Source organism: Tinamus guttatus, unplaced genomic scaffold, assembly GCF_059628265.1.
Source record: "Tinamus guttatus ecotype Peru unplaced genomic scaffold, ASM5962826v1 Tinamus_guttatus_pri_ptg000077l, whole genome shotgun sequence".
Taxonomy (NCBI): Eukaryota; Metazoa; Chordata; class Aves; order Tinamiformes; family Tinamidae; genus Tinamus; species Tinamus guttatus.
This window is the reverse complement of record NW_028288611.1, coordinates 483,431-511,228: the sequence shown is the minus strand read 5'-3', so window position 1 is coordinate 511,228 and position 27,798 is coordinate 483,431. Positions and strand designations below refer to the sequence as shown.

Below are 27,798 nucleotides of genomic sequence, written 5' to 3'. Positions count from 1 at the left end.
TTTTTTTCTCTCTCCTCCTTTGGGCAATATTTGTTTTTACAAACCCCTACGCTCTCTAGAAGCATAACGGACTCTGCATAGATTATTAACTAACAGCCTGTGTTCAGTAGGTCTAGTACCCATGGGTAGTCTTCATATCCTCCTGGACTCCCACAGACCTAGCAACCCAGCATTTATTTTCCAGACCCACTCCTAGCCAGCGGTACAGATCTACGAGAGTTAGCCGGGGCTTTCCATCCTCTTCCTTCAACTGAGAAGTCCAGATTTCTGGAGTCTTGGAAATCTTAACTCTGGTATGATGAGTCCATCCATGCTCAGCTGTCTTGATTGATGTTTCTGTGGTTAGTAATACCTGATAAGGTCCACGCCACTTTGCTAGCAGTGGTGCTTCTTTCCATTCTTTGACCAAGACCCAATCCCCTGGTTGGATATCATGGACTGCAAAATCCAAGGGGAGGGTCTGTGCGAGCTGGGCTTCCTGTCGGAGAGACTTCACAAGAGAATGTATTCTGGCCACATATTGAAGCTATTGGTCAAAGTCTTTCTCTGTGTCCCGAAGAGCTAAAGCCAAAGACTTGGTCAATTTATCTTCTAATTTTCTAAAGCTCTGTTCTCCTTCTCATGTCCATACCACAACATTGGGCTGTTTTGGGTTAAACCTCCAGCCAAAATATGCCCCAAATATATATATATATATATATAAATATATATATATATATATATTTATATATATATTTCCCCCGACACCCTAAACCCTTTTTGGGCCAAGAAAATGAGTAACTTCACAGCAGTTTCCTTCACCACACTCTCTTGTTCACCTGATAGGGGCAAGTCATACTGCAATAACCTGGCTCCTGGGGATGGGATAAATTCCTTCAATATTTTCTGCAAGGCTTGTCCAAATAGGACCGGTACCTTGGTGTATCATTGCAGGAGGACTGTCCATGTCAATTGCTGTTTTATCATTTTTCCTGGAACTGCCCACACTTCTGAGTTCACTTCAGCCTGGCTTTATCAGACACTTTGCACAAAGTTACAGTAGTGCTAACTTCTTTATCATCCCCCACAATATTAATTGACATTTCCAATCCAGACATCAACTCCAACCCCTCAGAAGATTGCCTCTCTCTTTTGTTACATAGATTCCTCTAGATGTTGCCCTTAACCATATTGACGCACATTCTTTCTTGATGAGACCCTTCTCAGTATCACTGAGATACTGGCACAAAACCTGACAAAGACTAGGATCGTCATCCGACCCTACAGGGGGCCACCTGAATCCCCTGGTAACTTATATTCTGGCCAAACAAAACAATATTTATCATTAGTTCCTTGGTTATTTCTGGGGGAATGCACAGGTTATCCCAAACCCTCAAAAGTCTCCCCAAGGGACTATATGGGGATAAGTTGAGGTCATCATTCCTTTTCCCAGTATCCTCTTTTGGCTTCCCTTTTCTGCCCTCCCTGGATGTCTATATCAGGGTCGTCATCCCTTTTGTTCCCCACTGTCCCATAGTACTCACCAGTGAGATTTCGATGGTCCTTTCCGTCAAACCTAGTCCTTTCTGTCGGACTTAGCGCTACCCGGAGGTCCTTTCCTTCAGACCTAGTCCCTTCTGTCAGACCTAGTCCCTTCTGTCAGACCACTTGAGGACCCCCTCCCGGTCCTACCTGCGGATCCCCCTGATCCGCTTCTCATCTGTCTCCGGACAGTCTCGGGAACCCAATCAGTCATCCGGTGCAGGCTGCCGTCGAAGGGAGTCAATCACCAAAAGCTATGGTGAGGCGCACCATTGACTCCAGTCGTCATCTGCCGTTCCCAGAAGGTGGAAGGATCCCAGACGAGCCCAATTGTGTGGAAAATCTTGCTGTCAAGAACTGAATGTCCAAAAAGGAGACAGAGGAGTCCTAAAACTTTGTTCGAATAAAGGGAGAGTCCACCGGGCATATCCCTGTGGGGACTCTCAAATTGCTGGAGGACGCAGCCCCCCTTTTATCCTAATTTCCCGACCGAGGGACGCCCTCTCCTTTTCCCCATTGACCAAGGTACTCAGAAGTTACAGCCTTCCGGCCTTCCTACACTGAACTCCTGCCTCCTGCCATCTGTTCTCACCTGAGCTCACCGACTCCTTTGTCCCCCTTGCAGAAGAATGTGGGAGAATTCCCCTATTTCCCTCCTTCGTAAAGGCCCCCATCTCCTTGCAGATGGCTCTTTTTGTCCCACTCACTCATGGCTCCCCTCAGTCTCCCCTCCCTTTGTCCCGCTCTTCAGCCAAACTGTGGAGATGAATTATTTATTATTGATGAATACATAAACTTGAGCATTCCGCTCACCTATTTGTCTCCCTTGGCACTGATGCACTCTGCTTTTTCATCGTATGGTGGGGAACAGCCAGAGTTGCTGTCAGGAGATGCCACTCCAGAGCACTTCTGTACATAAGAAATTATATGAGTGGAGGGTGTGAGGCTGGCAGAATCAATACGAGTAAAGTGAAATGACCACATGTGGTTATGAAGGTCTGGGCCAGTTTTATCATCAATGTATTTTCACTCAGAGCTATCCAAAGAGAGGTATTTTGCACTAATGGGAACTGGCTTTTACCACAATATAGCTTATTGCTGCTGTTATACTCACAATGATAACCTACAAGAGTTTAAATGCAGCTTCTTTGTAAACCTAGCAGCTTCATCCCCTTAGGGTCTACCCTGTGTGATACCAGAACAGAGGTATATTTGACCTCATTTTATGGCAATGGTGCTTCTTCAGTAACATTCCTTCCCTTCAAAGTGCTGTTTAAAAATAAATGACACTATGCTCAGCAGTTTTATTCTTTTTATTGTATTAACACTGTTATACCCCCAGGTAGGCACTAGGCAGAGCCCTGCTCACATGGAGCTTACACACTAGCTTTCAGAACTCAATTTGATTATAAACTCTCCTGTACATCTCAAATCTACATAGTGTCACATGAAACTAACTAACTCTGAGTTAGGTCTTGATTCTAGTACTTCATCAAGTCTGCAACTAGATTCAAGACCAGAATCAGGTCTATTTATAATTTGGGCTTGCTGAAGTTATTCCTGACTTCTCCTGCTGTAAGCACAAACAAAAGCACATGCTGAAGCCTGATCAGGCTTCAGCCTGATCAGTTTCATGTGTAACATGTTGGAGGTTTTTTTGTTTGTTTGTTTGTTTTTAAAGTAAAACTAAAAAAAAAAATCCTTGAGCATAATGCAAAATATACATCATATTTCCATCATTATTTGCAGCTGTGCCAACTCAGAAGTGCAATAAACTTTCAGTTACAAAAACTGATTTAGCTATTTAAGTAAAACTACTTAAATAGAACTGCTAACCTTAAGTGGTTAGGTGATAGATACAAAACCTTACCCAGTGCTGTGCCTTCCATTTACTTGGGGAATAGTTTTGTTTCCAGGGAAGGGGGAAAGTCTTATTGTCTGGGACAAAATAAAATCCAGTGAAGACAAGTGAATTGAATCACTGCTGTCTACTTGATGAATTGTTAAATTCTCCAAAAATTTGCGTGTGGGATACAGACCTATATCTTCCACTAAAGGCAGAAGAGGGAAATCTGGTAGAATGCTGAATTTCCTTGTAAGAAGCACCAGAAGTGAAAGATGGTACCATCTGCTCCACTGTGACATTCCCTTTCTGGCCTGGAGTGCATGACCCTGGTTATACAGGAACTTCCCACACATATGGGTGTAGGGTTTTGCATTTTTCCTCTGCAAGAATTGAAGCAGACAATTTTTTATCTTTACTTTTAGCGCATTTGCCTTCTGGGTTCATAACTACAAATCAGGAGCTTATTTTTGAAATTTACACAATTGCTACATTTCTTTATTTTTTAAATAATTGTTTTGGCCACAGACTCAGCTGGTGGCAACAATCTTGTTAGACAATCAAGATCAGAATCCAGATTGTTTTTCAGAATGTTTAAAAAAAACTTCAAAAATTAGAACTTAGCATTTCATAGATATAAATCCAAAACACTCCACTGAATGCCATCCAGTGCAACTGAAAATGAATCTATCATTTACCAAAAAGGTGGTTGGCTCCTGATTGATTACTGATTAAAAAGACTTAATAAAACTCTTAAGCATGCTCAAGTCTTATTTTTGAAGAACGCTCCAGAAAATAATTTTAAAGGTGCCTCAGCATAATGAAGAACTAGCTTTGAGGAAGACAAGGCTTGAGGTTCTAAGTCAGTTAGGCACATTTATGTGTTTTGCTCCTCCAGTGAATCACCCCCTAGTCAGAAACAATCTTAAGTGTAGGTCAACCTACATAAAGACAACACACACTTGTCTCACAACAGATCATTACTGCCAGCCACGAGGAAGAAAGACACAAAAGGCCAATTATCTTGACTATTACCTGTCTTAACAGTAGGAGCCTTCCCCAGACTGAGCTTGCATTACAAGGGAGGCAGTGTAATAAACAGCACGAGGAATTTGTGTTGTTAGTAACCAACACAAAGCCACCCAAGTGTGCATTTAACAGGGCTCCATCCAGAGCAATACAGTAATTTACTGTTTAAGATGTAAGTTAACTTCTTCTAGACATGGAACCACACAGGCAAGTTGGTCACACTGAGCCTTGTTCTCCTGGAGGCCTCTGAGATGCTAAAGGAAGAAGTGCAGGACACCATTTCCAGAGCTTAGAGCTTCACTCTCCTCAGGCTTAACAGCAGCTTACTTCTTTGGTTCAGCATCCCCTCTAGTTCACTTACTTATGCTTGCAAAAATTTTCCATTACAGAATCAAAGACAAAATCTTGACTCTTTTCCCTATTTATGCCAAAAGCTAATCTGGTGTCAGAGGGACTGCTAGTTTAAAGCCCAGTGTAACAGTATTGCTAGTGCTCCTCAAGTCGAAATACAAAAACCAGTCATAACAGTGAAGAGACCATGTTGAAAGTGGTTGTGAAATTCATATTTTCTTCTCATAAAGACAGTATACAGAAGGCAGTTTTATATATTTATCATTTGACAATATTTTCCCAAAACAATATACTTGTAATTTAATTGTGACCTTAGTGCAAGGAATATGTGATCCTTTGGAGTGATATGCGCATCCATTTGTCATGTAACACATGGTTAGACATCTTGATGTGCAGTTTCCATTTTATAGTTTATAGATTAGTTAAGACAAAGGTTTGTTGGTGCAAATAATTTCTCTAAAACAATAAGTATGGAGCTAGTCAATGATATATTGAATTTTCTTCTCCCAGGCTGGAAACAGTATTCACTGCACATTCATCATCAAGTTAAAAGAAAATCTTCTTTACACATATGGTACTTGTCAACTGAATTATGAACTGATGCTGTCCCACAATAATCTGAAATAAATTGCTTTGTTTCAATCTGCAGTGGATCAGGAGAAGGGTTGCTGGCACAATATACGTTACTGTAAACTCCGGACCTGCCAGTTCTAAGGGCTAAGTTTGTTTGAAAGGCAAAAATATACAAGAAGAGGCACTATAAATCATTTGTGAAAAAAAAAAACTGTCCTGCAGTTACTCTTACAATAAAGTAGAATTTGTAAAATATTTTCATCTATAAAAAAGACACTTTCATTAAAAATGTTTAAATGGTATTAAACTTTAAGGCACTCCAGCTGAAGAACTGATTGGATCACAACTACTCTTAGTGGCTCAGATGTCCTCTCTGTATCCCCATCCTTGTATCTTCAGTCCTTGTCCTTTGTGAGTTCTGTAATTTCATCCATATCTTCTATATCCTGGGTCATTTTTTTGTACTGTCTCTTGAAGAAGCCAAGCTGTAAGATTTAAAATAACATATTGTGTCACATTAAAACTAGCTAAACATTAGTATAATTGCTAAAATAGGATATTTAACAAGAGCCATTTATTTAGTCATTTACAGCTACGTTTCTCAATTGAGCTAATGGTATAGTGGTAGAAAATGAAAATATGAATGTATGTACTCACATTCAGTGTTTAATTTGTTGCACTTAACTGTAAAGTGAAAAGAGCTGGGATGTAAACTGCCTGGCATAACCAAGCACCACAACAGAAGTTGCCTCTTTGCCAAAATACAGGAGCCTGAAGACCTCTCCAGGCTGTCTTGGCATGCCAAGTTGCTGTTTAAACACCAGTGCCTGGGCACACAGACACATTTTTCCCTGCCCTTAAACTAGCTATTCTTTGTACATCACATATAGCCCTATAGGCTTTCTCTGTTCTCTGCATATCCTCTCTCCTTGGTCTCCCCCAGTTGATTCCTACTCCCCAGCCTTTCCCACCAGGAGTATTGTGGGAGCATCCAGAGTCCAGCCAGGGAGTTGCTGATGTCAGAAATGCCACTGCCCTTGTTTTTAGCCATTGGCAAGTCATTTAACACCTTCACATGCCAATATCTATGGCCCCTTAGTAGCTTTTCTCTCCAAATTTTTAAAAGCACATATACATGCTAGCTCCAGCATGCAGTACCAGTGCAGTATTATTCTTACCACCAAACTGCATGCGCAGTTTTGTTCAGCACTGGAGGAAGATTCCAAAGAAGACAGCCCAAGTGCATGTATGAAGAAACACTATTTTCTGCTTTTCTTTGCAGGAATATGAACACCTACTTACTTTCCATAAAACCGCAATCAATGCTAACAGCAAGAAGAGTCCAGCCAATATACTGCCAATCACACCACCAACTGGTATCTCAGCCTTCTCATCAGGCTTCATTATTGTAACTGGGATCTGAAAGCAAACAGATTTGCGTGTTATAGGTTAACATTAACAGTGTTTAAAGGTTTTTCTTTGTAAAGAAAATTCTTATCAAGAATAGCTAGGCTGTATGTATTCCAGGAAAAGAGAGACTTTGACACACCAGGCAGTTGCAGCCCTTACACTAGCGTCCCCTGGTACCAGTTTGTGCCTCTGTGGCGCACAGGAATCTCTTTTAAGGACTAGGGTCCCTCATCACTGCTGACCGTACCCAGGTAGAGAAGGAGTAACTTCCAATCAGTCTTCTGTTTCTTCAGTCAAAGGAATTCTTTTGGTGTTGTCGCCATACTGCATAGACACACTGTCACTGGAAAAACTGGATATGTTTCAACACACACTGGCAACAGGATCATGCAGATCCACCATCTGCTCAAAACAGGTTTCTACTACATCAGCTAGAGAAGAACTGTGTCAACTGGCTGCTGGTGGAGTCGGCTATCTGTGGTGGCCAGCTGTGATAAGGCAACCTAATTACAGAGTCCATACACTGTTGTGCACTGATGGTGGCTGCTGACATTTCTGCCTTTCTGATGGCAGCTCCTCTGTCTCTTTTGCCTGCTCTTCTGACCTCCTTGGAAAGGCACTAGCAACTTGTAAGGTTCTCCCTGTCCTTCACGTTAATGTGTTTTCCCCTGAGACAACTGCATGAATTTGCAGCAAGATGTATGGGTTCAGAGAAGTATTTCTAACAAACACACCTATGCTTCCTGCTGGTCAGAAGAAATACAGTCAATACCAGAGAGCTCCCATAACAGTATATACAGTGCTTGGATATTAGTTTTCAGGTGTTACCCTATCTCATTGCATTGGGTATGACCAACTATACAATTACATGTAGCATAGCTGCTCAAGGAGATATTTGCCTAATATTTATGAACTGACAAATCTTTGGATTTAATCATGGAATAATATTCATTCAGCATGAAGATTTTTTTTCCTTCCTGAAACATGATAAAAGGAGTCATGTCGGTTTACTTTGTCAGGGTTGCTTGCTTGGTGCATTTGTCTGGTGTAATTTAATCTCAAGCTTTCTGAGAAACTTGCACTGAACTGACATCTCAGTGATTTAAGTTGTTTCTGCTGGAAGGCTCTCATGTTGTGCTAGGTGTGGCCATGTGTATTCATTTCACAGAGGCAGGTTTTTTGTATTTTCTAATAAAATGGCCATGATGATTTTAGCAGGTTAACATAGTGTCCTCCAGCTGGCAGTGCTTTCTAACTTGGGAAAAAATCTGAAAGCTCTTACGCAAAAATATCTAAGCAGCTTCTCCACATAGATGATATCAGTTCATTTGGCTACACTGCAACCCAGCTCATCCAAATTAGAAGAACCAATTTCATGTGTGTGTGCAGCTTGTCTAGTGTGTAGACTTCATCAAAATACATTTTGTTGCTTAGGAGCTCTGCAGACATCTTTCGGGGTCTGCTGTCTCAGAGCTGTAGATGTCCCAGCTGCAGAAGGCCGATTGAAGAATTACTTTTTACTTGTTAACTGGCAATTTTATCAGTCATTTGAAAGGTTCAGTTCTGGTTCTCCTGAAATCCCAACAAAATTGATAGTACTGTAAAATTTGGCGCTACCATGGTACAGCTGTGGAATATTGTCCAGTAATAGATGGTAAGGCCTGTAAAATTACTCAGAATATTTCAATGGAGTATAAAGAAGTTCTATCTCCTAGTAGAAATAATGTCATGAAGCTCAGGGCCCTGAGCACGCTTCCAAATACTGCCATTCTGTTATTCTGCAAAATCATGGCATTATTTTCAGAACTTCAAATATATTCCCTTTAAGTCCTCAGGAATTGGAGATTTCCCTGAATACAAATGGGCTATTTAGAGATTCTTTACAGAAACTGAGTGATACATGAGAAAATAATAATAAAAATAGTACTGAATTACAGCCTTATTTCTATTTTGAGATACGTCCATCAGTAATTTTCCTGGTACACATTTCCATTACCTATGACAGGGCTATACTACCTTTCCCCCCTCCTGACACTTGACTGCCTTGCTAAGTTGCACTTTGATCTTCAAAGTTCTTGATGATAATTCTATTATCTAAACTCATTATTGCAAATTGAAAAGTGTTACCCTGTAGATACATGAAGAGAACAAGGATTTTTTTTTTAATAGCAGATAATTATTTTTCAGTGCTGCTTAATTTGTATTTTAGTGGATGGAATGCTTGGGAGGATTCCAAACTATGAGTGGTGTTTTACTGACTTTTCCTGAGATTACCTGTCCCATATGGTCCACCAACCATACTGTCCGCATTACTGCCATTCTGTATTCAGAAATACTCCATAATGTTTTACAAATGAGATTAAGTACATTTGCTGGAGAGCTGGGCCAAATATCTGTTTACAACTATCAAAACAAATACACTTCCACAAGTAGAACTATAAATCAGATTTGCTAAAATCTGATTTTGAGAACAGGAAGCTAAAGTGAGGTTCAGAAGATTTTAATTGAGTTTTATTCATAGTAATACAATCTGTTTGAGATCTGCAGATTAAAATTCATCTGATTGCTGTTGTATATACAAAACATAGATAAAAACATTTTGCTTTCTTAAAGGGGATGTATATAGCTAAAGGACACTTTAGTTTAATATATTCAAATATTATATCAGTGCATAGTTTTCTATATACTTTTCAGATACATTAAACATCATCATTTTAATGCACTAAAAGATAGAGAAGTTAAATATCTATTTATCCATCACTTACAGTTAGGCTGTTCTCTCCAATTACAAATAATGTAGGGTTATGCGTATCAATTTCTGCCTCTGCTGAGAGTTGTAGTGTCTGGAAAGTTGACTGAAAAAGAAGTTAAAAAGAAAGAAAAACACACCTGTAAAGCTCTATATCAAAGGGCAAATCAACCAGAATATAGATATCCCCAAAATTGAAATGAATGAAATGAAGCCTTCAGAACTAGAAAAAAAACCCTGCAGCACTGAGAATATTAAAATCATCTTTGTTTTTCTTGAGCTAATTTTTCTATAAAAGCAAAAATATATCAGTAAGAATTTCGCTATTTTTATTTATTAGCAATGAAACTTATGAACTGTCTCTGCTTATTTATCATATAGTCCAAGCAAAACAGAATAATTTGATGATTATATGCATTTTTATAGCTATTTCAAAGCTTTCGATGCTGTTAACTTTGAAAAGATGGGGGGAGAGAAGCCTGGTGAGAAAGGCAGGAACAGTTTGGCCTTTGAAGGAAGTGGGATCTGGATCTTCTTTCCCTTCTTTCCTCCCTTCCCCCCTCACTTCTTTGCAATGCTACTCCGTTTTTCCCCATTTAGTTTTCCTATCACTATCAGTTCATCTCCACTGCTCAAATTCTGACATCACTCTCTCAACTTAAAGAAAAATTAGGAAAAACCCCTGAGGCAGCTCCCACTGAGAGGGGCCTGCATGCCAGATCTCCTTCCTCTGCAGCCCTGCCCCAGGCAGCCACCACAGCTGAGCTGGCACTGCCAGTGCAGCCTCGTGCTGCTCCATGAGACATTCCCATGCACTGCAGCCATGGGGGAGATGGCCCTTTCCCAGGACACTGCAGGAAACATCTTGATGTTCCTGGGCAAGCGTGAGCAGTGCTGCCAGCAGCACAAAGAGCAGCAGGGAAGCTGTCCCAGAGGCAGCAAACGCTCTGTCCTTCTGCCTCCTGCATCATCATTGTGAGTGTCCCTGCTCATGCAGGGCTGTTGGACTAGGCGATCTCCGGAGGTCCCTTCCAGCCTCGGCTATTCTGTGACTCTGTGGTCTCTTTGCAGCTGCTTCTAACAAACCTACAACAACGGCAGGACAAGGCACAGGTCCCTTGAGCCAGGGCACACGAGCTGCCTTAGTCCAGAGCAGCCCACACGCTGCACCGGCCACGCAGACCATGCACACCTGTACACCTGCACTGGGGCAGGCTCTCCACGTACTCTCTCCTGGCTGCTGGAGACTCACCTGATCACTATTCCAAATACTTTATTATTTCCTAAACACCTCTTCCTTAGCTTTGTTTTGCAAGTATCAGCATGCCTGCTCTTCTCCTCTTGGACAAAGACTGATTGCCATTAAGTAAAGCAGCTAATTATCTGCAAGGTTGGGTGCCTGCAACGTTGTTTGCACTAAACATTGACAATTAAATAGAAACTAAGAAAATGGGAGTGTTGCAGTTCAAATCTGCACTATCTGCAACATGGGAGGTAAGAGGAAAACTGACATGCAATCTTCACACCTCCCAGCAGTAAACAAATTATTTCTGTAGGACCCTGTGCAAAGAGGGGCCATGTAAGAGGTTAATAAGGTTGAGGTGACTAGGTACCTAATTTTGCTATCTGCTTCTGTGAACATAGCTTGCTACTTATGCTGAGTCACCCTGCTCTTGCTGCAACCATGAGATATCAGCCATGAAGAACTGGTAACTGCAAATAACGTATGAAGGAGTTGCAGCTGTCTATAAAAACACAAACTTTTCCCAAGACGGCGCAGATTTCAGGCAAACTGTAAGAGGTCCGCCACCGGCTGGCTACTAAAAGCTTGCTTTTCAACCCACCAGGTTGTGTGGGTGATTATTGAGATTACGGACTAACATTTTGGGGGCTCGTCCGAGATCTCAGTAATTGCCAGGCCCTCCCTGGTTGGGAAGGGCCGCCCGACTTCGCTGGGGGAACGCTTCCAGGGGTAGCGCTACCTGACAACGTTCCAGGTCCCCAGATTCCGCCTTCCCTTGGTGACCGGGCGGCACCTCGCAAGCTTAAAGAACTCCGAGGTCCAGGGGGAGCGCTACCTGATGACATTCCAGGTCCCCGGATCTCGAAAAACCTTGAGGTAAGGGATCGTACGATTCAGGAGGTTAAGGGGCGCCCCGATTTCTGGTGTGGTGGACCATGGGAGGTCTGATGAGACAATAACTCCCCGCCACCGGCACGCGTGGGACGCCACTGCGTTGCCCTGGGTAAAAGGTTGGAATAGGTTGGAACACTCCGCAAGTAGTATCGTGGTCATTGTTATTTGTGTCGGTTGTCGTGCTAATTGTTATTTGTGTCATTTGTGTTGTGTTCTAAATTGCTTTGATCCAGATGTAATGGGACAATCGAGTTCTGTTCCCGAAGGATCCCTTGATTGCTTTTGTCAAATTTTCAAAATTTTAGGAGATGGACCCTCCTAAATTATGGGTTTAATATTAAGGCAGATAAATTGAAAATCTTTTGTACAAGTGAATGGCCAACTTTTGGAGTGGGTTGGCCTCCCGAGGGGTCTTTCGACCCCGACGTAGTTCAAAGAGTACTTTTTATCGTTATGGGGGATCCTGGCCACCCCGATAAGATTCCTTATATCGTTCCATGGAATGATATCCTAAAAGAACCCCCCATTTGGCTACAAATGTGTATGGTAAAATGCAGAAACGGACACAAAGTACTAGCAATGAGAATGGGGGGAGAGAAGCCCCCCATTCCATCTGCGCCATCCATGCCAAAATTCCCTGTCCTCCAGGAGCCACCCAAAGATCTGATTTTACCACCCTATAACCCCCAAGAAGCACAAAGCCCCCCTGTGGTGCCGAATCAACACAGTGGTCCTGTCCAGGATGACCCTTTATCCCCACCCACACCAGAAGGGGTCAAACATGGCCCGGTGGGAACTGGTGAAGCCATCTCTCCTGACTCCACCAGCTCCCTGGTATCAGTTTTACCGCTAAGGCAGCTCCCTGGAGGAAGTGGGAGCCTGCCCTTCTCTACCACGGACCTGTATAACTGGAAGCAACAAAACCCTCCCTTCTCAAAAGATTGTGGGAGCATGATATCCCTTCTTAAATTTGTAATGTATAGTTATCAACCCACATGGGATGATTGTCAGCAGCTCCTCCATGCTCTATTTACATTGAAAGAGAGGGAGAGGATATTAAGAGGAGCTAGAGAATCGATACCAGGTATAGAAGACCTAACCGATCATGGTCGTAGAAACTTTCAAGATGAACATGTGCCCCTCCAACGGCCGGAGTGGGATTACCATACAGTGGATGGGTGAAGGTCCACTGAGTTGTATCGGCAGTTTCTGATACAAGGGCTTTAAAAAAAAAAAAAAAAAACCCTACCAGCCAGAAAACCTATGAATTTGTCAAAAGTAGCAGAAGTTAAACAGGGATCCTCTGAATCCCCAACTGCATTCTTGGAACGCCTGCTAGAGGCATATCGAATTTATATCCCTATTGATCCAGAGGACCCTGCAAACGAAAAAGCTATAAATCTGGCCTTTGTGTCTCAATCAACCCCAGGCATAAGAAAAAAAGATACAAAAACAAGATGGGTTTGCAGAAAAAAAAAAAAGAAAAAAAACTAAACTGAACTAGTAGAAATTGCTCAGACAAAAAATCACCAAGGCAACAATAGCAACAGTGGCAGCTCTACAAGCCACTCCACCCTGTCGTCCTCTAGATAGGAAGTTTCCCCAAGGAAGGGAAAGAGGGGATAATATGGGGAACTCCCCCCCCCCCAAGATGATCCATTCTTGACCGAGATCAGTGCGCGATTTGTAAAAAGAAAGGACATTGGAAAAATGAGTGTCCTTACCGAAATGCACCACCAAACTCACGAGAAATTCTATTTATGAAAAAAAGAAAATGACTGACGGGGTCGGGGCTCTTTTTCCCCCCCCCCCCCCCCCCCCCCCCCCCCCCCCCCCCCCCCCAAGGTCTTTGGATGCTTAATCAGACATGAACTTGATACTAAAAACCTAATTAAAGAAATCAAAGGAATTGCTAGTCATCCAACAGAGAAGTATTTCTTTAATGTGTCATCTGAGGCTGCGCTGCTAGAAGCAGCAGGAACACTTGGTGAGCGCATTTTTAGCATAGAAGGTAAAATACTTAGATTGGAATCTTGTAGCTGAGGAGCTGTTTTGGCTTCATCCTAGCGTACGACCATGAAACTCACAAGTACCGGGAACTGTGGGCTGCTTGGTGCTCACCAAGAGGGCTCTGTTTTTTGAGGACTTTCTCGAGGTTATTCTCCCAGCTAACGCTGCTTCAAGGCAGTTCCCGCCCTTTGGTGGGAATTGACCCTCAGTTGCTCAAAACCTCCATGAAGTCCTGGGTTTGAGGCATCTGAGGGTTTGTATTAATTCATATGTGTTTAGAGCTTTTATCAAAGGAAAAGTGAAGTATCTTAACTGCTTGTCAGATTCACCTGTGTTTCACTGTTAACATCAAACAAGCGTAAAGATAAAAAGCAAATCAAAAAAATGCAGTTACACTAATGCAATCAGCATAGCTGCTACTATACTCCTTTCCCGACATCACCTAGAGTTGTTGGTACACAACTTGCACGAACATGCTGAAGAGATAAGTCAGTGGCAGCTCATATCATGAAAGTCAAGTTTTTAAAGTCATATTTAGACCTTGCTTGGGAGAGTTGTGACCTACCCTCAGCCCTCTCTGAAAAACTTTTGTAACTACAGCCTTACTCTGCTTAAGGTAAAATCTCTTCCTTCCCTCTCAGCTGTAGGGAAGCCCTACGCAGGGTGTTCTCCTGGTGCCGTGGAAACTTAGAGCGGTGTGGAGAATCAGACCCGAAACTTCATGGAAGCTGCATCTGATCTCATTTATTAACTTTTAATTAGCAGAATATATAGCCCAAGCCATAGCAACAGAGCATCATGTAATAATATGATTGGTTATCCGCATTAACCTGTATTGACGTTTATGGAGCTGATAGGTTGCCATGCCTGTATCCAAGCGCCTAACCGCAAGATTTAAAAACAGTATCTCAGTCCTAGGAACTTCCTCAAGTACAGGAGGTACTTCCTTAAAAGTTGTTTACCAAAATTCAGTGATTCTGCACATCAGCCTTTTCAGTCCAGGTTAAGGACGGTCAAAGGCACCCCCCTGTACAACATCCCCCTACATCTCCCCCTTTTTCTTTTAAATCAGGTGACCCCGAGAAGCTAGCCACCCCTGAGTTGTTAAATGAGGGTTGCGAGAAAATTGCTTTAGGATACGGGCAATCAGCATCCGCATACAGCTCCACAGCGCCAGTAATCCGAGCAACAGTAATAACCCCCATAGCAAAAGCATTAAAACAGATTTGACAAGAGATTTAACCCATCCTCCCAGACCAAACAAGTCAGTTAAACCATCAAGTCCGAAAAACCCAACATCCTTTGTTACTTTCTGCGTGTGCTTGATCAAGTCGTGGATTTGCTGATGAATGGCTGCCGAGTGATCTTGCAGGTCCATGCAGCACATCCCGTCAAAGTCCTGACACCCATGTCCATGAGCAAGAAGCAGAAAATCAATAGCAGCACAATTTTGCAGCACAGCGTGTTGTACCTGGGATAAGTCTTCCGACAATTCGCTAAGCACAGCACTGGTAGCGTTTGCTTGTTTAACTGCCCAACATGCAAGACGTTGGATATTCCTGTGAGCTCGGGCGGCCGATGCTCCCAGCACAAAAAGGGAGGCAAAAATTACTTCTGAATCATTCCATAAGCTGACATCATCATTGCAATCACTACCTACAGTAACCCTTGTACTTCTTCGTCGCCTGACTACTATTCTCCTGCTCCCAGGAGGCCCATGGGGCCATATCATGCTAAGGTGACCAATCGTGCATGGTGCTCCCATAGGCTGGGCTGGAATGCCAGCCCAGGCGCAGTTTCTGCATATAAGAAAATATCTGGGCAGAAGTTTACGGTGCAGGGCATTACCTGACACTTGAGGGACGGACCCGTTACACCAGGTTACCCAACTCATTCTGTTACCAACTGGATTTACGGGGGTGGTGTTATTGGATAAACGTTGTGGGTAAGGCAGTGGCACAGCCTCGGCGCTAGTGTTCAAGAAAATGCAAGCAGTAGCATTAAGAGAATCCAGCAACTCTAATTCCTGTGGCGGGTTATCCATATCCAGCTGGCCGTTAACCCACTGGTCGAACCGTGACATCACGACAGACATGCTCTTATAATCACAATAGCTGCTACCTGCGTTCTTACAATTGTCATCATAGTGAGCCGCAAAAACCGCAGCTTCACTGTCATCAAGTGGGACCCCTACCAGACAGGTCACAAAGGGTGTGCTGGGTGTCGCCAAGCTGGCACAAAATTGTGTAGTATTTAGCTCTCTGGCTAATGTTACCCATATATTTTGACATGATAGGCCCGCACACAGTCCTCTATCCTGCACTGATAAGCTTGTTTACAGGTTCTTCCTTTCCTACTTCTGGTGGTGACTTTCCCACAATCTTTTCGCCTTGGTCTTAGTCTGGCTCATTGTATCCATCTTCTATCGGGAAGCCTCCGTTACTTAGATATGCTCCCACTATTCCCCCTTTTTTTACACTGATATGATGTACTGAGTAGGCTATATGGATTCAGGTCTGTCCAGTTGCTTAGAGGAATACCTAACACCAGTGCATCAAATTGATCTGCTGTCCCACAAAGCCAACAACTCTTAATTTGGGTATAATTAACAATATGCCTAAGAAGCATAACATACACATTAGCGTTAAAAGTAGCATCAGCTTCTATAATAGCATTGAAAGTAACATTACCTCCTAACAGCCACAATATACAGCTAATAATGACAGTAACACTTCTTCCTCCCATGTTGTTCTTCTGCAGGCTCACACTTTCCACAGCTAGGGTACCGGCTGCTTGCCTGCTACATCTGATGTATGCGAGTTTGCTTCCAGCCAAGGTTTCACCCATTTTGCTGGCACCCACCTGGTTCCAGCATCTGTAACGATACAAGCATACCCTTTTCCCCAGGTTATCAAGTCCAAAGGTCCCGTCCCTTTTCCCGTGTTCCAGTCTCTCAGCATCATCTTACACGGACCCGACTTTACTTCTGTCAGGGCTCCCTTTAGCCCAGCCCTGTATTTGACCATCAGAGGGACTAGGCTATCCTGGGGTAATCTCAAAAAGTTTAAAACATATTCTCCTCTTGCCAATTTTTCTGCAGGCATAATTCCCAATTCTCCTCCTTTTCGTTTTTTTGTAGCTGGCATTTCAGCGTTTGGTTCATACGTTCCACTATGTCGTGGTCCTCAGGATGCAATAGTATGGTGAAAAAACAATCTTTTAAATCGATTATTAAGATGTCCCAATCATTTTGAAAGGTTCTCGATTTCCATTTCTATTTATGTTTGCATAGCTTCAATTTGGTTTCCACCTCAGAAATTGCTTGGGATTTCCATATATTAAGGAGGCCCCCGCTCCAGTAGCAATTGAGGCTTTCACAATTTGTAAGGACTGTTGCAGGTCCTTCCGTGCCAGTTGCACTGGAGCTTGGCCGTTGCTTCATTCTTGTTTCCCATGCTGAAGTATTTCCCTGGTCTCTTTCCAAGGATACAAGCCAGAGTACGGCTCCCAGTCCTCCACTGGTGGGGGGGACACCATAGTCTGAGTTATTCCTGGCTTTCCTGCTTTCAAATTCTGCACTTTCCTGTTGTGCTTATTCAGCCCTCTCTGCTGATATATATTACACAATAAAGATCTAAAGACTACGCTGTTGCCTGACATTGGCAATCGACTCCGTCCGCCGAGGCGGCCAGGCACGTCCAACCCGTGCCCGGGCCAGAGAGCACAGACACCAATATGAGGATGCTGCAAATGGCGTTTAATATACGCAGGCTGGATCTTATAAAGGTAGCAAAGGCGGAAGCATGCCTATATAGCCAATAAGCGTTGCTCTTTACCTAATATGGCATATGCCTTAGTTCCCTATTCTTCCCGTACATCGCGAGATCTTCCGAGCGCCGTACCCTACATCTCCCCCCCCCCATGTTAATCTAAATATCCTAAATATCACTACTTTGAACAAGCTGCTAATAGCGTACATTGTGACTGCCTTGTTTCTGTGAGCGTCGTAGCTGATGCAATACATAGTGGATTATACATGACAAAATAGGCATGCCGCAAAAGACACCAATCAATACCATAATGATAATCAACCCAAGCTTCCACAATCAATCCAATTGAACCAGGATAGTAATCATGCCCAGATACTGTTGCCTATGCTCTCAAGCCATCTCCAGTTTCCTGGGTTACATCTTATCACCTGTAGCAGATCTGATCCTACGTTTTGAATGGCCTCCGACCTCTTGCCGATCTTCTCGTAGTCTTTTGTGGTCAGGCAACAAAATGTTAGGTTTTTGAATGTTCTGGACTGGCCTCCCCCCACCTGGAGAATCTCGAAGATTACGTTGATGGCCTCGTGATGTGCTTTGAGTATCTTGTTGACATCCCTAAAACCTGCCGCTATCTGTTGAGACAACGTGTTTACTGCTTTATTCGTCCGCAACAAGTGACAGGTCGAGCTTTGAATTTTGTATAGCCCTGTTGATCCTAAGATTGGGCCGAGGCAAGTAATATTAGCATTCACCAGGACGAGGAATGGTGCCTCGCTCATATTACCCGGTAAAAAGACACCAGGTGACATGGGGGCAAAAATTTTACAAGGGTTGGGGGTATTTTGTCTGGTGGTAGGTATGCAGCAGCCAGCAAGCATAGCGCGCTAGAGCAGGAAACGTTTCAGTTGGGGAGAATTATAGTACCGTTCGTCCATCTTGTACCTGAGTGTCTAACAAGTCTTTGGGTATAATCCACTCCCTGTTTCCTTCATTATCCCCGTAGCTAAATCTTCCCACACCTCTGTCTATATTTATTGTATTATAACTTTCACAGGTGGCAGAGGGGTCTGATGTAATCTTTCTCTCCCATTTCTGAGCCTTCTGAGTGACTATCTCTAGGTACCCTGTGAAATTCACATGATGGGAGCGGTATGTCACATTAACATATGACCCATATGGTGACCATGATTCCCCATACACTGTCTCACTAGGCAGTATTGTGAGATTTGCTGCGCTTTGTGCCATTAATTTGCATAAAGCGTTATCTGTTAGCGAAGCCGCAAAGCTTACAAAAGCAAAGCATGTTAGTGGATTGTGTGGAAGGAGCGTTTGTAGAAGAATTGTTTGAAAGCAGGAACTGAGAGGAAAACTAGGGCTTCACACAGCTCTGGCATTACAGAGGCCTGCTTGGGGTGCTGCACAGTTGCCATTTCCAGGATGGTTGGTGCGCACGGACTCTGCTCCTCCACGGTTCCCTGGGCAACGCAATCTGCCCTCCTCGCAGCTGCGAAAGGGAGTAACGGCGGATGGAGCGGGATGAAAGCTCCACGGCCAAACTCTGTTGCACTCCCTTTGCTGGGCTGCTGATAAGCTGCACAGTGGCTGTCTAATGAGAGATATACGATAACAAGTCCGGTGCTGAGCCAGCAAAAGTGGCAAATGATGAACTTTGCTTGAACTTTGCTCATTATAATGTGAAAACCGTACCTCCATCTCAGAAGTTACCCGCCTCCGAGGTACGACCACCCCTCACTGAGCATGCGCTTTAGATTTTCGGTTGACTGTACCTTTAAATGAAAGCGAGAAACTTTGCCACCAATCAACAACAAGGTTAAGTATGACTTTAGTCACTCAAGCTCCACCTGAATGTAAAGAAAAGTATAAAAGGTGAACTAAGGATGAAAAGTCTGGAGGGAAGAATTCATTGTAACTCCTGGGTCAGTCGAGAGGCTGAGCCCCCTTCCCTCCCCTTGCGCCGGGACACTGCCTGAGGAGACTCGAAACTGGACGTCTTCTCCCATTTTCTGGGGTGAGTGATGATTGCATATTTGTACATCAGAGCTAGCTAAAAACCCCATGCTCTAGTAGAGAATTTCCTGTACTAACATCCGAAACCTGCTTTGTAAATGCTGCACTTGAATAAATCATACTGTTTGTGAACTCGACTATTTGTTTGGGGGGGGGCAATCGGACCTACAGTTGACAGACTGTTCGTGAATCCGATACCTTTTTTGATACCTCCTTCCCCCCCCACCACCATTACCACTACGGCTTTCAAACTGCAACATTTTCAACACAGGTTGAGATCAGGACTTTCCCCTTTTTCCACCCCGGTGGGGAGGCAATAATGGGATGCGCCTCTCGCCCTCGCCCATTGTCGGGCCTAGGATTCTGTGTTTCCTGGTCGACTCCATACAACCTGTATCAGCAGGATAACGCAAAGAGACCCTTTCCTCGTCTTGCCATGTCGATCATTTGTTTTGCTGTTCTCCAATATTTCCTTTTCAACCGGACAAGGTGCTTTCTTAGTAGGTCGGGGTCCAGTCGAATCCTCCATCACTGAGGTGTATGGGTTGTGGGGGTCGTCCCACCAGCTGTTCCTGTAGGGGTAAGCTCATAGTTGCCATGAGTTTTGAGGTTCGGTCTTATCCACCTTGCGGGTACCCATTTCACTACCTCCTGCTGTCTTACGGCCGCGTAGCCCCTTCCCTGGGTTACCAAGTTCCACCCAGACTCCCATATCCCTTTCTCTGGGAACCTGACCAGAACTGGGGGCCCATCCTCTATAGCTGCGACCGCCCAATGCTTATCCACTGGTGCCTTGTTCTCATTTCCACAAATGAAATGATTCAGCGAATATAGCGCTCGCATCAAAATTTCTGGTTGCTTCATACTGGGAATTCTTTGGGTATGACCTTCCCCCTCCCCAAGGATCTTGATTTTTTGTTTGAGGGTTTGATTTGCTCTCTCTACAATTGCCTGTCCTTGGCTATTGTGAGGAATTCCGTGCTGCAGTTGAATTCCCCATTTGTCAGCCCAGTCTTGCGTAGATTGGGCTGTGAAGCAGGAGCCGTTATCTGTTTTGATTATTCGCGGAACGCCTAACCATGCTATAGCCGTTATCCAATGCTGGTGAGCTGCACGCGCAGTAACCCTCTGGTGTTGTGTGGCTATGATCAGTCCACTGCATGTATCCACTGTAACTGCTAACCAGGGTCGTGGTTTGAATAAAGGGCATAATGTGAAGTCTGACTGCCAGATTTGATTTGCCTTTAGGCCACGGGGATTTACCCCAGCACCCCATAGAGTCGATCGTTGGCAATACGGGCAAGTGGCTACCACATCCCTGGGTGCTGCAAGGGGAATGTTGCAATGCTTTGCGAGGGCTCTCGCTCCTATGTGGAGGTGCTCGTGTATAGCACGAGCTTGTGTTATTGTCCATACACCCTTGGCTGCTGCATCAGCTTTATTGTTGCCTTCCTGATAATATCCCTGTATACTGGCATGACTTCTCACATGGACTATGGAGGCTGTGGTGCTGCGCTGTTGCAGCGCCTCCTCCAGCATGATGGCTATTGGCGTGCCCGCCCATACATTCTCCTGTGTGCACTGATATGATGTATTGAGTAGGCTATATGGATTCAGGTCTGTCCAGTTGCTTTGAGGAATACCTAACACCAGTGCATCAATTGATCCGCTGTCCCACAAAGCCAACAACTCTTAATTTGGGTATAATTAACAATACGCCTAAGTAGCATAACATATCCATTAGTGTTAAAAGTAGCATCAGCTTCTATAATAGCGTTAAAAGTAATATTACCTCCTAAAAGCCACAATATACAGCTAATAATAACAGTAACACTTCTTCCTCCCATGTTGTTCTTCTGCAGGCTCACACTTTCCACAGCTAGGGTACCAGCTGCCTGCCTGCTACGTTTGATGTATGCGAGTTTGCTTCCAGCCAAGGTCTCGCCCATTTTTGCTGGCACCCATCTGGTTCCAGTATCTGTAACGACACAAGCATACCCTTTTCCCCAGGTTATTAAGCCCAAGGGTCCCATCCAGTTTCCCGTGTTCCAGTCTCTCAGCATCACCTTACTCGGACCCGACTTTACTTCTGTCAGGGCTCCCTTTAGCCCAGCCCTGTGTTTGACCATCAGAGGGACTAGGCTATCCTGGGGCAATCTCAAAATTTTAAAACATATTCTGCTCTTGCCAATTTTTCGTTTTTCGTAGCTGGCGTTTCAGCGTTTGGTTCATATGTTCCACTATGTCATGGTCCTCAGGATGCAATGGTATGGTGAAAAAACAATCTTTTAAATCAATTATTAAGATGTCCCAATCATTTTGAAAGGTTCTCGATTTCCATTTCTATTTATGTTTGCATAGCTTCAATTTGGTTTCCTCCCCAGAAATTGCTTGGGATTTCTGTATATTAAGGAGGCGCCCGCTCCAGTAGCATTGAGGCTTTTACAATTTGTAAGGACTGTTGCAGGTCCTTCCGTGCCAGTTGCACTGGAGCGTGGCCATCGCTTCATTCTTGTTTCCCATGCTGAAGTACTTCCCTAGTCTCTTTCCAAGGATACAAGTCAGAGTACGGCTCCCAGTCCTCCATCGGTGGGGTGGGTGGGCGGGGGAGGTGGGGGGGGACGCCGTAGTCTGAGTTATTCCTGACTTTCCCACTTTCAAATTCTGGACTTTCTTGTTGTGCTTATTTAGCCCTCTCTGCTGATATATATATTACACAATAAAGATCTAAAAACCACAGATACAAACAGCACAAACACAATTTCTATCCAGTGGCACGACCTCACGTAGCTGTGCACTCCACTAGTGAGTTCCACTGTCTCAATTGCCTAATCCCATCCTCGCTGCCAATTAGGTTGCGAATGGGTTTGGGATTCGGCAATAATCACACAGAACAAAGTGGCTACGGCTATTCAGGTGAAAGCACGTTAAAGAAGCAAAGTATGCCTAATTACTCGTGAGGTAATACTTGTTGGCAGGACACTGAGACTGAACATTCTCTTGAGTTGGCAGATGAGAGGGTTGCTGACAGGCTCCCAACTCAGCGGGCGTCCCCGCAGAGACAACGTGGGTCTCAGTGTTAGGAGTCTCACCCCTCCCTTCTCTCTGCTCTGTCTTGTTTATGCCCGGTGCATCCTGCCACGTAGGGCCAGTACATGCCAGCAGGCAGACCAGGGGGCGGACAAACTCTGCCTTCAGTCACATAATCTTCCCTCCTGGGTGCGCAGGTGCGCATGTCAGTAAATTGTCCCAGTCGTCAGTCTGAGGGTCCTGCCTTTCTCATCTCCCTCCCTCTCGGGTGTTTGACCTTCAAACTAATTTAGAGGATGTTTGCAGTTAAGTTGGCTACAAGCCCGGTCGAGCAGCCGCCTTCAGCTGCTTTTGGAGGAGATCGGCTCTGAGCCTGACTGGGCAGCCGCCTCCGCACTCCTTATCGCTCAGCCTGGGCAGGCAAACATCTTCTTTCTCAGGGTCTTGGATTCTATTTTGCACAATAGTTTTATGACTCTACAGATCATACAAATTTCCACCTTTCAACCATACCTCGTGTCGGCATCAATATACAAAGGATACAACACATAATAGAGATGAACATAGCAAATAGAAATAATAGCCCTAATAACGGTTTCTGTCCTCACTTAAAGCATTACAGTTCTTCAACCCCCACTTTTAAAGACAGATCAAATTCCTCTGCACCTCCCTCCTGGCTTTCATCAAGCCTTCAGCAACATAAGTTTCCTTGATCTCATTCGCCTTCTCTTCCCCAGCCCCCCTTTCTCCTTTTTTCAAGGCGATCTAACAAGCGGAAGCGGGGGCACAGACAGTGTAGGCGCCGCAGGTGCAGGCACAGAGGCAGGCACGGGCGGGGGGGGGTTAGCGATGGATCTCCAAACACCAGCGGTTTTCAGTGGCGTGGCGGTCCCGGTCCTGAAGCGCTTGCAAAGGCTGCTGTGGCTCCGATGGCCACTTTGCTTTTGGCTTTCACATCGGGTTTGAATGCTAGGTGGGGTTCGGCTTTGAACCCATTCTCTCTGCACCAGATCGAAAGCTTGCAGAGGGTCTGTTCATCAGCCTCTGTCTGCACTCCCACTGCTTCGCTCTTCCCGAGCGCCTCCCGTGCTGCCCTCCAAGTCTCCCTCTCCTCCCTTGCTCTCTGGAGGACCTGCCGTATCACTCCCCATGTCTTTAGATCTTTCGCACTCCCTTTAGATATACCATATTCCGCTAAGGCGGTGGTACATCTCTGCCAGTGCTGGGGGAATAAAACTTCCCCGGCACTGTTAACCGCCCCTTCTTCAAGGAGCCGCTCAATGCAGCTCTTAACTGCGTTCGATTTCATAGAAATCCCCCATTCACGAGCAAACGATAATACGACCTTGATTATCCCTTCCATGATCCGGATCCCTCGACCGCCTGCGGTCCGCCGCCTCGGAGTATCACGTCGGGGTCACCACTTGTTGCCTGACATTGGCAATCGACTCCGTCCGCCGAGGCGGCCAGGCACGTCCAACCCGTGCCCGGGCCAGAGAGCACAGACACCAATATGAGGATGCTGCAAATGGCGTTTAATATACGCAGGCTGGATCTTATAAAGGTAGCAAAGGCGGAAGCATGCCTATATAGCCAATAAGCGTTGCTCTTTACCTAATATGGCATATGCCTTAGTTCCCTATTCTTCCCGTACATCGCGAGATCTTCCGAGCGCCGTACCCTACACTACGCACACAAACAGCACAAAGACAATTTCTATCCAGTGGCACGACCTCACGTAGCTGTGCACTCCACTAGTGAGTTCCACTGTCTCAATTGCCAAGTCCCATCCTCGTTGCCAATTAGGTTGCGAATGGGTTTGGGATTAGGCAATAATCACACAGAACAAGGTGGCTACGGCTATTCAGGTGAAAGCACGTTAAAGAAGCAAAGTATGAATAATTACTCTTGAGGTAATACTTGTCGGCAGGACACTGAGACTGAACATTCTCTCGAGTTGGCAGATTAGAGGGTTGCTGACAGGCTCCTAACTCGGCGGGCGTCCCCGCAGAGACAACGTGGGTCTCAGTATTAGGAGTCTCACCCGCCCCTTTCTCTCCGCACTGTCTGTTTATGCCCGGTGCATCCTGCCACTTAGGGCCAGTACGTGCCAGCAGGCAGACCAGGGGGCAGACAAACTCCGCCTTCAGTCACATAACCTTCTCTCCTGGGTGCACAGGTGTGCATCCCAGTAAATTGTCCCAGTTGTCAGTCTGAGGGTCCTGCCTTTCTCATCTTCCTCCCTCTCGGGTGTTTTGACCTTCAAATTAGTTTAGATGATGTTTGCAGTTAAGTTGGCTACAAGCCTGGTCGAGCAGTCGCCTTCAACTGCTTTCGGAGGAGGTCGGCTCTGAGCCTGGCTGAGCAGCCGCCTCCGCGCTCCTTATCGCTCAGCCCAGGCAGGCAAACATCTTCTTTCTCAAGGTCTGGATTCTATTTTGCACAATAATTTTATGACTCTACGGATCATACAAATTTCCACCTTTCAACCATACCTCCTGTCAGCATCAATATACAAAGGATACAACACATAATAGAGATGAACATAGCAAATAGAAATAATAGCCCTAATAATGGTTTCTGTCCTCACTTAAAGCATTACAGTTCTACAACCCCCACTTTAAAAGACAGATCAAATTCCCCTGCACCTCCCTCCTGGCTGTTGTCAAGTCCTCAGCAACATAAGTTTCCTTGATCTCATTCGCCTTCTCTTCCCCGGCCCCCCTTCTCCCTTTTTCAAGGCAATCTAACAAGTCCTGGACCCAGCCGGGCCGTTCTTCAGGCGCGACGGGGGCAGTCCGGAAGCAGGGGCACAGATGGTGCAGGTGCCACAGGCACAGAGGCAGGCACGGGCGAGGGGGGTTGGCGATGGACCTCCAAACACCAGCGGTTTTCGGTGGCGTGGCGGTCCCGGTCCTGAAGTGCTCGCAAAGGTGGACATGGCTCCGACGGCCACTTTCCTTTTGGCCTTCACATCGGATTTGAATACTAGGTGGGGCTCGGCTTTGAACACATTCTCTCTGCACCAGATCGAAAGCTTGCAGAGGGTCATCACTGGCCGTTCTCCGGTCTCCCATGCAGAGAGCAGCGGAGCCGTGGGCGGCACTTCACGCCAGGTATGACCCAACTCTTTGGCAGTTTTGCTACCTTCGAACATCTTTTCCATCAGGGAGTCTCCAATCTCCCTCCATTCTGTAATACTAAACACCGACTGTGGCTCTTTGATATGTCCCTTGTCACGAGCCCAGGAGAGGAGCTCTTGCAGCTTCTTCATACTAACCGCCGCTTCCCTTCGAGCTAGCGGCTCCTGCAGCAATTGTACGGCCGCTTCCTGCTCCATTTTCCTTTACCGCCTGCCGCTTTACCGCGTTACAGGATGCTCTTCTCAACCGCCTGCCGCATGACCGCGTTCCAGGACCAGCCTGCCGCTCTAACGCATTCCAGGACGTTCCTCCGTTCTCCTGCCTGTTCCTGGCTAACGGAGTTCTACTGGGTGCATCCCTCCGGGTCTCGCATTTAAGCTCCCCGCTTCTCCGCATTTAAGCTTCTGGGTCTCGCATTTAAGCTCCCCGCTTCTCCACATTTAAGCTTCTGGGTCTTGCATTTAAGCTCCCCAAGCCGCTACCACCGTGTGCGCGCTTCATGGCCGGCTTACCCGCTCCGGGCCCTTCTTAGGTTGGATCCACGTTCCCACTTTTCCAGGAGGCGCGTCAGGATCCCTGTTTGGGCGACACTTGTAGGGAATCCCTACGCAGGGTGTTCTCCTGGTGCCGTGGAAACTTAGAGCAGTGTGGAGAATCAGACCCCAAACTTCATGGAAGCTGCATCTGATCTCATTTATTAACTTTTAATTAGCAGAATATATAGCCCAAGCCATAGCAACAGAGCATCATGTAATAATATGATTGGTTATCCGCATTAACCTGTATTGATGTTTATGGAGCTGATAGGTTGCCATGCCTGTATCCAAGCGCCTAACCGCAAGATTTAAAAACAGTATCTCAGTCCTAGGAACTTCCTCAAGTACAGGAGGTACTCCCCATCCCCGTTCCGTTCCGTTCCGCGCCGCACCACGCCACCCCCCCAGTACAACATCCCCCTACACTCAGCTGCTTTTATTCTTAATCAGGCCCATACTGCTAATGAAATAAAGTGGATCAGCTGAGCTCCTTTTTCTTTCTGGGTTTTGCTAAGTGCTTTTACCATGCATGACTATTACAAACCATTCTTCCCATCATCTTCTGCTTGTTTTGGAGCAGACTTGTAGCAAAATATATTTATCAAGTATTAAATTTCCATTGGTTGTAAATGCTGGAAATAATTTAAGATGAATGGATAGGTTTGGAGAAGACAAATTACATATACTCTCAAAGTCTCCTGTAAGATTAACCATATGCAGATACTTATTATGCCAGGTACAGATCAAGGCGATACATTCCAAATAGAAATGTCACAAGTGGGCTTCAGTGCATATTACTCACAGAAAAAGGTAGGTGAATTTAATTATTTAATCATATAAATTGATGTGGTTATCTAGACATGAATGTATAGAAATGCAACAAAACAAGACTAATAAAAATAATGACCCTGTTTTATGATTAGTATCAAATGTTAAGGAAATTATAACTAATGTCAGATTAGTGTCAATTTATTTATTTTTCCACTTGAACATGAAAAAAATACTTCTAATATGTTTGCTGATGGTATATATTTCTGAGAAGAAGATACATATTAATAAGTTAATCTGAGTAATAGTTTCTTTGGTTGTAATGATTTTGAGACAATCCAAGGAATTCAGGGACTGCTGAGTTCACCTAGTATGAAAAGCTTAGTTGTTCCAAGCTGACATTTTGCAGTTGAGTAACTCAGAAGAATTGAAACAAAACTGTAAAACTGGCTTGTTTCTGGGCACTGACCAGGATGTAAATAAATCAAGTCTGAAAAGACTTTGTCCAGTATTTATAGTGTTATTAACATTTGTTTAAAGCACGTTTCACTTATAGCTGATTTGTTATAGTTTCTAATTTCTATTTTTCATGATAATCAATTGTAAGTTCATCTTGACCAAGTAGACCCTCTCCAACTGTGATTCAAGCATTTTTTCAATTGAAAATATCTGAAGTCTTATCCTTTCTTCCTCTGTCCTTAAAAAATAGTGAAATAATTTTTTAAACTTCTCCTTGTCAGCGCACATTGATGTTATCATTTACTGAGCACTTGATACAAAAGTTAAAAATCTTTCAGTGCTTGTTCAGGAAGGCAGCACATCCTATTTTTATTGCACAATATCTTCGTTAAGTAATGAAAGAATTTTAATAGTACAAATTCTTTTCTTTCCTTTGCATGC

General features: G+C 44.6%; 1 protein-coding gene across 1 annotated transcript in view; it reads right to left on the bottom strand.

The window, feature by feature from the left end:
* Nucleotides 1-5,215: 5,215 nt before the first annotated feature.
* The window catches only part of LOC104580247 (integrin alpha-2-like), a 46,219-nt gene continuing 23,636 nt past the window's right edge, over nt 5,216-27,798 (bottom strand). The window contains exons 13-15 of the mRNA XM_088519941.1: nt 9,493-9,582; nt 6,620-6,736; nt 5,216-5,802 (exon numbers count right to left, since the gene is read on the bottom strand). Of these exons, the coding sequence (XP_088376067.1) occupies nt 5,713-5,802; nt 6,620-6,736; nt 9,493-9,582 (297 nt within the window). The 3' untranslated portion in view covers nt 5,216-5,712. The remainder of the gene's footprint in view (nt 5,803-6,619; nt 6,737-9,492; nt 9,583-27,798) is intronic.